At 45.1% G+C, this 10,880-nt stretch overlaps 1 protein-coding gene across 1 annotated transcript; it reads right to left on the reverse strand.

The window, feature by feature from the left end:
• Positions 1 to 1,013: 1,013 nt before the first annotated feature.
• LOC146712177 (uncharacterized) lies at positions 1,014 to 10,007 on the reverse strand. Its single transcript, XM_085451987.1, has 9 exons — positions 9,920 to 10,007; positions 4,501 to 4,542; positions 4,054 to 4,335; positions 3,746 to 3,979; positions 3,417 to 3,650; positions 3,020 to 3,088; positions 2,834 to 2,863; positions 2,709 to 2,750; positions 1,014 to 1,844 (listed from the first exon to the last, which is right to left on the reverse strand). Exons 1-9 carry the CDS (start codon positions 9,972 to 9,974, stop codon positions 1,618 to 1,620), a joined length of 1,215 nt encoding a protein of 404 aa, XP_085308113.1. The 5' UTR covers positions 9,975 to 10,007; the 3' UTR covers positions 1,014 to 1,617.
• Between the last annotated feature and the right edge of the window lie 873 nt (positions 10,008 to 10,880).

Below are 10,880 nucleotides of genomic sequence, written 5' to 3' on the forward strand. Positions count from 1 at the left end.
TCTCCTGATGAGATCATGTTCTGTAGATGATGAGATGTTCACAGTGAGGAACATGTCTGTCTGCCTGCCTCTCTAACATGCTCTTTCTATGTCAGCCAATTAAAAGGAGCTCATTTTATTAACGTGGTTCATTTTCTCAGTTTTAACAGTCGACGTTTTCTCTCTTCTAGTGTGAGTTAAATATGTTCAGTTTATTTACATATTTCAGCGTCCAGCACAGTTGGGTGGAGTCAGTCCTGCTGCTCTCTGGCTCAGGTCCTGCAGCCGTCGTTGTCTCTGGACAAACCTGGATCTGAGTGATGCATCTGACCTGTGAACTCTGACCCTCGTACGAAGAAGCAGCAAGCACAAACGCAGTTAACCTCAATTAAATCTGAAGTTATTGCTCAGGATATTCCACTGAGAGCTCCACAGCAGCTGGATCCACAGCAGCTGGGTCCACAGCAGCTGGGTCCACAGCAGCTGGATCCACAGCAGCTGGATCCACAGGTTTAATCTGGTAGTTTTCCTGACCCGGCCCACCCAGGATCTGTGACTCCTCCCAGTCTCAGCAGTCAGGTGGATGCTGTGTAAACAGCACTGCACACTGACATGAACAGAGGAAGTGTTTGTATCTGTATCTGCTGAATACACTCAGTGATGGAGCCTCAGAGGTCACACAGGTCAGATCTACGGTCAACCTTTAGGGATCTCCTTACCTGGATCACTGAGCGTGCATCAGGACATTTTTACGTGGAAACATGTATGATTTTGGTTCAACACACAGTGTGTTTATTTAGCAGTGACCATTTGGGTAATATGTATCAGTGTAGTATCAGTGGGAGGGTTTACAGGGCTGTGTTCTTCGTCCAGACCTCAGTAACAAATTTAAAGACGATGAAGTTAGTTTTTCACCTCGTATGCTGAGGTAAACTTACTGACTTACACATCAGAGCTCCACGGCGTCACAATCGGCAACAACACATCATGTGGAGAGAAGAGGAGGAGCCAAATGTAGACAACTGAGGCGAGAGTGAGGTTGAACGGAAGGAGAGTCATTTATTAAGGCTGGAAATGTTGACATACATAAAATGTGAAACCAGGACTGGACTCACTGACTAAACTGGGGAAAATAAAGCAAAAAACAAGGAAAACTGGAACATGAGACCAGGATGAACTAGACCATGACGTGAGAGACACAGGAAACAGGCAACCTGACAGAGGAAAACAGACACAACATAAGCACACAAGGGTCATTAGGGAGAGTGGACCTGACGACACACAGGAAGCAAAGCTATACACACTGAACACAGGACGTGGCACTGTCAAAGTAAAACAGGAAACACTAATTCACACAATATGACACAGGAGACGGGAGGGAAGAACTAGACGAACTTGGAAGACAACGGGAGGAGACGCACATGATGCACTGGGAGAATGTACAGGAGGCACAATACAGACAGAGGACACATGACTTAAGAGACATGCACAGAGGACAGACTTACACAGGAAACAGGGATGAAGCGATAAACTCAAACCTAACTAATCCATACTGACAGCAAACACTAGAACTTTTCTCCAACACAGCAAAAGAGGAACCAAGATACAGAAATACTGCAGATGCTGTCAGTCTGCAGCTCAGAAGGCATGCTCAGTGGTGACATCAGCAGTGACATCATCACCATCTTCAGCCAGTCCCTGACCTCCTCCATCACACTGGCTCATCTCCATGGAGACGGCTGGTTTGTTCGGTGTCTTCCTGCTGCAGCACATGGACAGCAGCAGACCAGTGGAGATGCAGTACGGACAGAAGACCACTAGATGGCAGACGAGTCTCAGCACAGACTCACAGGGAGGAGGAGGAGCTGAAAGAGGAGGACACAGAGAGGGGAGTCAGGAGGAGGACACAGAGGAGGTCAGGGTAGCCTGTTTTGTCTGATTTTAAGTCGTCTGTGCTCTGAGGATGTTGAGTGATGCTCAGTCATGTTGGAGGATCTGAGCTGAACCGTCTTCACCAAACTTTCAGAAGTCTCCTTTTTTCTTCCACCCTCAGGAGGTGGAAGTGTCCTCCTGCAGACAAGAAGTTTCCTTCCAGCCTCCTTAGACGTGTTAGCTAACCCTGAGTCTGATTTAGTTTTATAACTTCCTGTCGTCTGCAGTCCTCTGTGCTTGTTTCTCATGTTTGTAGCTGGTCTCAGAACCTCATACTGCAGTTTCAGACCCTGCTGCTAGAAACACATGACTCATCATCATGGACAAATTTGCAGCCTGTGACTCTTGAAGATCCCACAAACTGCTGCAAAAAGTCCAGGCTCAAGAAAAAGAAGAGCGGCTGTGACTCCAGAAGCTGATGGAGCCTTTTAATGTGTTCAGAATCAGAACCAACATCCCAGTCAGACCCTGAACAAAGGAGCAGACCAGCTTTGTGCCATAACACACATCGTTTTCTCTAAAAAGGTCTCTCAGAAGTTCAGAATGACGTGGTGTCAAAAAGTCACAACGTTTAAAAGTTGTTCAAACAGCAGTGAAACATTAAAAACAGCAGCTCTTACTGTTAGCATGAAAACCTGAACAGAGGAGCTGAAGCTTTATTTATCAGCTGTCAACATTAAGTCAGATAAAGGAGAGAAGAAGAAGAAGAGGCTGACCGAGGATTGTTAGACATGATGATGGAGCAGCGACCACAGAGCACCTACATCACCTCAGAGTTCCCGTTACCTTCAACTCACCTGTAGAAACGGTCAGAGCAGACAGCAGCAGCACACACACACCTGCAACAGGACAGAGGTCACTAAAGGTCACCAAAGGTCAGAGGTCATGATGAGGACAGACAGGTGTAGGAACATCAGCTCACCTGCAGCAGTCAGCAGAAACAGGCCTGAAACTGAAGAACGCACTGATCAGAGATCAAATGGTCACATGACCAAAGAGAAGCATTCAGACTGCAGTGATTGGCTGTTCCCACACATCAATAACCCACAGCGCCCTCCAGTGGTGGAAACACAGATAATACATGTGGAGGAACATGAAGGAGACTCACAGCAGAGGCAGACGCTCCGTCTCAGACAGCCGTCACCTCCACAGCTCCACAGCTCTGCTCCCCGACCTCCTGCATCACACAGAGCACCATCAGCACAGGAGGAGTAATGGTGCACATCGAACTCATGTGATGGTTCGTGCTGACAGCGTGATGGTGTTTGTCAGACAGTAGGAAGTGCTGTGAACTTGTTGTTCCTGCAGACACATGAGTGGAAGGAAACCTGGGACCAGCTGAATGTGTGATGTGTAAACACAACTCCTCTGTTTTCAGACGCACAAACATTATTGTTCCAACTCGTCCTGCAGCAGGTTTTAAAAGAGTTGACGGGAGCGCGGCTGCTCTCGTCAGCTTTAAGCAATAAAGGAACAAGACTTTTACTTCTGTGCAGGTTTATCACCTTTTAGTTTACTGCAGAGGAACAGGACTCCACCCAGAACCAGAACCAGGAGAACCATGGAGACCAGACCTGCTACAATTGGGACCAGGAGAGAGGGAGGAGGAGGAGGACAGGTGGATGCTGGGAGAGGAGGATAAGTAAGAGGAGGAGCAAAGTTTGAGGAGGTTCTTGGAGAAGGACAGTGAGGAGGGGGAGGACAGTGAGGAGGGGGAGGATGGATGATTTTGGGAGGATCTGGAGGAGAGATGATGAAGATGGTTCAGTCAGTTTATTATCAGGTCACATTGTTACATCATTTTTTAAACAGGAAGTGATGTCAGTGTTCTGACCTCTGACCCTCAGAGAGCTCTGAGGAGACTTTCTACCCTGTTCAGTAGAACAGTAGAGACCTTCATCAGCCTGCATGATGTTAGTGATGATGTGCTCTCGTTCAAGACCATGGCGACTTCCTTTGATGAAGAAATAAGCTGCGACTGTGGCACCAGTCCTCTGTCTGCAGCGCAGAATGACATCACTTCCTGTCCTCACAGGAAGTGCAGGGATCTCCAGGATGACATCTTTATCTGACCATCAGAGACAAACAGAGTTAATGAGAGCAGAGTCACACAGAGACAGAGACACAGCTGGAACATCTCACCTGTAGTGTCTGATTGGACACTGAGGGAGACGTTGTCACTCTGCTGTCCAGAGGAGTCCTCACACCAGAAGGTTTCACTGGGAGCAGAAAGATCCACAACACAGTAGGAACCAAGAAGCCTCCCAAAGCCCAAAACAGCTGCTCCACAGTCCTCAGTGGGTCCTCCTCTGGTCCTCTTCACTGTCCATCCATCAGCTGTCTGTCCATCATCAACACAACTCAGATACACTGAAGAAGATCCTCTGAAGACCTGCTGAAGGTTTGGACTGACAGACAGAGACACTGGAGGACACACACACACACACACACACACACACACACACACACACACACACACACACACACACACACACACAGACACACACACACGCACGCACGCACGCACGCACACAGTAAGTGTATTTGTGTTCTTGTTGGAGTCTCACTGTTTCACTTCCATCAACTCACCTTCAGAAACAGTCGGTGCAGACAGCAGCAGCACACACACACCTGCAACAGGAGGACAGAGGTCAGTAAAGGTCAGAGGTCACAAGCAGGCAGAGTTTCTCAGCTTTGACTCTGAGCATCGTCACCATGTTTGGCTCCACACACTAAAGCACTTTTCTCCACACTCAACATAATCACAGCTAAATGTGGTTCCCAGCTCATCAGTGAGCTCCTCCACATGTGTGTGAGGCTCAGAGTCAGCCAGGGTTAAAATCCTGGCAGCACAAGCTAGAGCTCAGTTTACTCACAGAGCAGAGACGTGCAAAAGCACAGGAGAGTGGAAACTGTGGTTGAGATGTGTTACCAGTATAACTGAGACACAGTCAGTGTGTGAAACAGAAAAGGGGAAGTTCAAGTTCTTTCTCTTTTTATTTATCCCCCTTTGAACATGCATCACATTGTGTTATGTTGAAATGGAGCATCATGCATAAGAACAGTCTTACATGTGTGTTTACTGCTATGTTGCATCTACATCTACATCTGTGTATTTATGTTTGATCCTCTGGACTTCAAGACATCGTCTCTGACACGACCTCTTTAAACTATAGTTTAATACACCTGGTTTACATGATCATTACACACACACACACACACACACACACACACACACACACACACACAGTTACCAAGACTACATGAAGTACCCTCAGAAGATCTACTAGATGATGTGAATGCAGGACCACACCTACTGCAACCAGCTCATCTACACCACGGCAGGAGAGATCAGTGAGATGCTACTAGCAGCAGTGGCCTCCATGGAGAAGGAGACTGGAGGCCAAGGTCAAAGTATCACGGAGGGAGGTTGAAGTGCTCTTGAGCAGCAGTTCTCCAGGGTTTATGATCAGCATTCAAGTTTTTTCTTTGGAAATATTTGGTTGTTTTCTCACTGGTTTCCAGTCGAGTGGAAGTCAGCAGGAAGTCACATGTAGTTAGTAGGATTAGCATCATATTGAGAACAGGGTGCTCTCTGTGGCCTGTGCTGAGCTCTTTAAGGTGGATGGAAGAGTCAGCACTGAAAATCCACCCACGCACAGACCTGTACCTACCCCCATCACTCCCAAGACACATGGTTTTAAAGGTGAGTGAAATGAGGCAGCAGTAATACAGACATGCTATTTCCTGAGGAGTGTGCACTTTTTCACGTATTTACCTGAATGTTCCTATTTTCCCTTAAAGGAAATCACCTCCAGGAAGGCCTGTAGTCTTGTCTGTGAAACGGTGACATTGGTTCTAAAGACCAATCACATACATAACAGTGGCATAGTCAGGCTACCACACTGAATTTGGTCAAAGGACGCCATCATCTACCTCCTGCACCGAGCTCTGACTCACCTGGAGAAGCCTGGAAGCACTGTGAGGATCATGTTCTTTGATTTCTCCAGTGCTTTCAACACGACTTCTGAGAGACAAGCTGGAGCTATCGGGAGTGGACCACCACATGTCCCAGTGGATACTGGTCTACCTCACAGGACGCCCACAGTATGTGAGGACACAGGGCTGTCTCTGACACGCTGGTCTGCAGTACGGGGGCCCCACAGGGAACTGTGCTGGCACCGTTCCTCTTCACCCTCTACACTGAGACCTCTCCATCAACTGCCCACGCTGCCACCTACAGAAGTTCTCTGACGACTCTGCCATTGTCGCCTCATCACAGGTGAGGACGACTCAGAGTACAGACAGTGGACTCTGTGGACTGGTGTCAGCAGAACCACCTGCTGATCAACGCCGGGAAAACCAAGGAGTTGGTGGTGGACTTCCGGAGACGCAGACCCACCACACTGACACCGGTGAACATCCAGGGAGTGGACATTGAGATAGTGGACTCCTATAGGCACCTGGGTCTTCACCTGAATAATAAACTGGACTGGAGCCACAACACTGATGCTCTTTACAGGAAGGGTCAGAGCAGACTCTACCTGCTGAGGCGGCTGAGGTCATTTGGAGTCCAGGGAGCGCTTTTAAAGACCTTCTATGACTCTGTGGTGGCATCTGTCATTTTTTACAGTGTTGTATGTTGGAGCAGCAGTTTATCGACAGCTGAGAGGAAGAGGTTGGGTAAACTCATCAGGAAGGCCAGCTCTGTGCTGGGATGCACCCTGGACCCAGTGCAGGTGGTGGGAGACAGAAGGACTCTGGCCAAAATAACATCTCTGACGGACAGAGTCTCCCAGCCCATGCATGTAGATGTTGCTGCAGAGCTGCTGCAGTGACAGACTGCTGCATCCTCGATGCATGAAGGAGCGTTTCTGTAGGTCCTTCCTCCCTGCAGCTGTCAGACTGTACAATCAGAACTGCTCCCAACAAACACAGATGTTTACATCTGCGCTGTAACTGCAATAAGTTAATCAACCGATTCACACTATAACCAAGGTTTGTCTCTTATCTGTATTTAATTTAATTTTATTTAATAATGGTATGGTACTCAGTTTTTGGTAACCATTGTCCTTCATGTAAATATGTAAAAATTGTGTATGTTTCTGTCCTGTGTCTTGTGTACTGTTTGTTTGTATATGTGTCTTTCTTGCCGCTGTTAAACCCTAATTTCCCCTGTGGGACAATTAAAGGATTATTCTATTCTATTCCTTTTTAATGAAACTATTTTATGGTTTAATCACCAAGTGTTGTGTTTTATACACCGTTTCATGTACACAGTGTCCTAGACCACTGAAATCAGTATTTTAAAATGCTTTTCCTGCTTGTTTAACCATAATTATTAGCGTGTAGTCACTCTGGTGTACTGGCGAATTATTAATGTGTATAAAAGTCCAAAGTTTTTATTTAAATTCATGACCTGATGGCATGGTTTTTGTAAACTGTTATTAAACGATGGTAAACATTAAGTAGACCAGTGGCGGCTCCTGAAAAAAATCTCAGGGGGGGCAATTTTTATGATATCGACTAAAATGACCCATTTAATGAGTACATCAAACAACACAATTTTAATTTAAATTTAAAATGAACAAGTCGGTTTGTCCAGATTGTGTCCACGTCAAATCACACTTGTCACTTTTGAACAGTATGCACGGGAAACAAAAAAGTGCATTAGCTGTTCCACAGCCTGTCAGCCACGACTTGCGCTGGAACCAACTCCGACAAAAAGTCCTGTTGTATGCTTTTGACTTCTCCTTCGTTGCCTGGGTTAGTTGAATTTCGGGCTTGTCAGGTCCCAACTCTTTAACTTGCAGTTTTTCTGCCATTGTCCTTCTGGCAAAAGGGTAGGTTAGAAGCGATCTAACCGAATTTGGGGGAGGCTGTGCCTCAACCGTTAACAATACCGCTGCCATCGTCTCTCTCTGACCTTATAGCTCACTTAGGCTACTGACTGAGGTAAAATTCTAGAACAGCAAATCTTCGCGCGTTTTCTGCAGGGGCGCAATTTTAAGCGCCCCCAAACCATTTAATTCAGCGACGCTGATAGGTCAAATATTTATTATTTTCCCCTGGCAACCATTTAATGATAGGCTATTTCGCTGCATATCAAGGGCGCTTTGACGAGCGCCCCAGAAGAAGAAAAACACCGTTTGTTGGTTGAACTTTAATGAGTCAGCTGGTGAAAATGTTAAAATACGCCTGGCTGTATATGGGCACACACATAGTAAAACTATCATTGATGAATTTTTTAAAAATATATATTTTTACTCCTCCACATTTGGGGGGGCGGAGCCCGAGCGCCCCCTATGGGCCAGCCGCCACTGAAGTAGACTGAACTCAATTTTCATCAGCTTGTTATTAGATCTCAGGTTACGTAAGTTACCAGTACTTTTTATTCAAAGAGCTGATCAGTTTATTTGAGTTGTCTTAAATTAGAAAAACTCAGTAAGCTGGAAGTTTTGACTATATGGTTTGAAAATGCCACGTCACCACCGTCCTCCTCCTCTCACAGATCAGTCCGCGTGTTCATGGTGTCGCCATTTTTTTCTGGAATATGTTGAGCAAAGCTGGAGAAGCTTCAGCTCAAGAGATCATTGTTGGCATTGCTGTGGATCTTTACCTGATACACTGACTCAGTGAGTAAATCTTTACTCTTATTCAAACTGGTTTTGTGCCTTCTCTCAGTTTAGCACCAGGTTTATGAACTTGCTAGCTAGCTAGTGTTAGCCTAGCGTTGCTGCTGCCTCTGGGCTCATGTTACTTAAAAATTAAGCCACAGCTTTAAAAACATTATATAAAATCTCTCAGTGAAGTTTTCTGTTGATTGTTTGAAATAGAAACGTGAGCAGATACCAGATAAGAGCCCAGCTGTTAGGGGCGGAGCTTGTTTTCAACCCACTTTTATAACATATGAACTGCATCTTCTTAACCTCTGTATTTATTTTAATTCTTTGTGGCAGCTTTTCACATCACATCAAACTCTTACAAGTCTAGAAGAGCAGCTGTTGGACAGAAAGACATCAGCTGAGTGGGAAGTATTTTGGTTACAGTTTACTTCCCACAATATATTAGTAGCTGTCACATTTATATTAATCAGGCTGAACTTTAATCATACTTTACATCAAACTGCTTTACTTGCTGCTTCCTTTATGCTTTAGTTTCCTGTCTTCTGTTATTAGACCTGAGATGTGACTGCTCTGTGCTGTTGCTGATGACTCCAGTTAATCCTACAAGACATGCTGTGTAAGTAAATACAATCAACGACAGTTTGGTCTGCATTCATTCAAAGATCATATCCCACAGACTTAGTTTAGAGGGTCCACACTGTCTGCACTGTATATAGTGAAGTCTGCAACTTTTTGAAGGGTGAAATTTGTTTTGTGGCCAAATTATTCTCCAGATCACCAGAATAAAGTTGTGGAAAGCCTAAACTAATAATAATAAACTAATAATAAGAATAATTAAATCTGAGACGTTGTTTCATTGTAACATTATAACAGTGATGACAGCATAACTGTTGTTGTTCAGCAGAACAGTGTCCAGGATGTTGGCTGATATATTGTTTTACATTTCAAAATAAAAGTTGTGCTGATTTAAACACCCCTACAAGAAGTGTTGTTAATTATTCTCTTTAGTTCACATTTGCATACAGTGTTATATTAATATAAGTTACTACAAGTTGTTTTTTGATGTAGCAGAACTTCATGTTTGTCAGTGGGTGAACAATCAGTGTTACACAGTCAGAATCATCAAGTTATTCTTAGAACTCTACACTTAATGAATAAGTTGTCCTAATATAGTCGTCTTAAGCTTTACTCAGTTTTTTTGAGGCAACAAGTTTTATTAGTGTTTTTTAGTTCTGGGAGCTGATGAGATTTCACAGTGTGGATTTAGTGTCTGTGTCTCTGTCCTGCATCACAGTCCTCCACATTCCCGGCTGTGTGTAGCAGAGGTTCCCTTCAGTTTAATGCTGATGAATAAATGAGCAGCAGCTCTGAGTTTGACTCACCGAGGAGCAGAGAGACACACGGAGTCTTCATGGTGTCTGGATGACGACTGAACATCAGTCTGAGCAGAGAGACGCCTTCAGCTTCATCACTTCCCCTTTAACAAGTTTAACACATGAAGTGTTTCACTGGCTGAGCTCCATGTGGCCACACTGTGTGGTTGGTGAGGGCGGGGCTTACTTTACTGCGCCGCAGCCTGTAGTTATCATGTACCAAGCTAAAGTTCATCATTGTCCCAGCACACACACTCAGGAAAAGGACAAAGCCCACCATCAGAACCATTAACACCTTTTCTGAGGAAGCTCAGCTGCAGGACTGTTTTGCGCACAGAGTGTATCTGAACAGGATGACCTAGAGACTCACACAACCGCAGTGCTGGGTTACATCAAACACTGCATGGACACTGTCACCACGGAAAAGCGTGTGCGACAAACCGTAAACCCTGGATGACAAGTAAGCTTCAGGCATGTCAAAGGCACGCAACTCTACACGGTGGGCCATTTATATGGATACACTGTAATAACATGGGAATGGTTGGTGATATTAAAGTCCTGTTTGTGGCACATTAGTATATGTGAGGGGGCAAACTCCTCAAGATGGGAGGTGACCATGGTGGCCATTTAGAAGTCGGCCATCTTGGATACAACTTTTGTTTTTTCAATAAGAAGAGGGTCATGTGACACATCAAACTTATTGGTAATGTCACAAGAAAAACAATGGTGTGCTTGGTTTCCTAAACGATACCCATCCCTAGCCGTATTGGTCCATTTGATCGACCTTTGTTTTTATTATTTATTTTATTTTATTTTCAGATGTTACAGACGGGACAGACATGAGTGAGGGATAGGAAAGGGAGAAAGCAAGAGGAAGGAAAAGAAAAACAGAAGGGGAGAGGGACAGTGAGAAAGGGGGGGAGAAAGAAAAAATCTCCTGGATCACCTGTTGAGAGAAGAATAGAAAACA

The sequence above is a fragment of the Copadichromis virginalis genome, linkage group LG3 (genome assembly GCF_057382275.1).
Source record: "Copadichromis virginalis isolate Kocher_CV1m ecotype Utaka linkage group LG3, C_Virginalis_male_GT1.1, whole genome shotgun sequence".
Classification (NCBI taxonomy): Eukaryota; Metazoa; Chordata; class Actinopteri; order Cichliformes; family Cichlidae; genus Copadichromis; species Copadichromis virginalis.

What these genes read in the sequence shown, in the direction of transcription:
- LOC146712177 (XM_085451987.1), bottom strand. Translation starts at nt 9,974, where the DNA reads ATGTTCAGTCGTCATCCAGACACCATGAAGACTCCGTGTGTCTCTCTG. An exon ending in GTGTGTCTCTCTGCTCCTCG is followed by an intron (nt 4,543 to 9,919) that starts GTGAGTCAAACT and finishes CTCCTGTTGCAG; the next exon opens with GTGTGTGTGTGCTGCTGCTG. An exon ending in TGCTCTGACCGTTTCTACAG is followed by an intron (nt 1,845 to 2,708) that starts GTGAGTTGAAGG and finishes CTCCTCTTTCAG; the next exon opens with CTCCTCCTCCTCCCTGTGAG.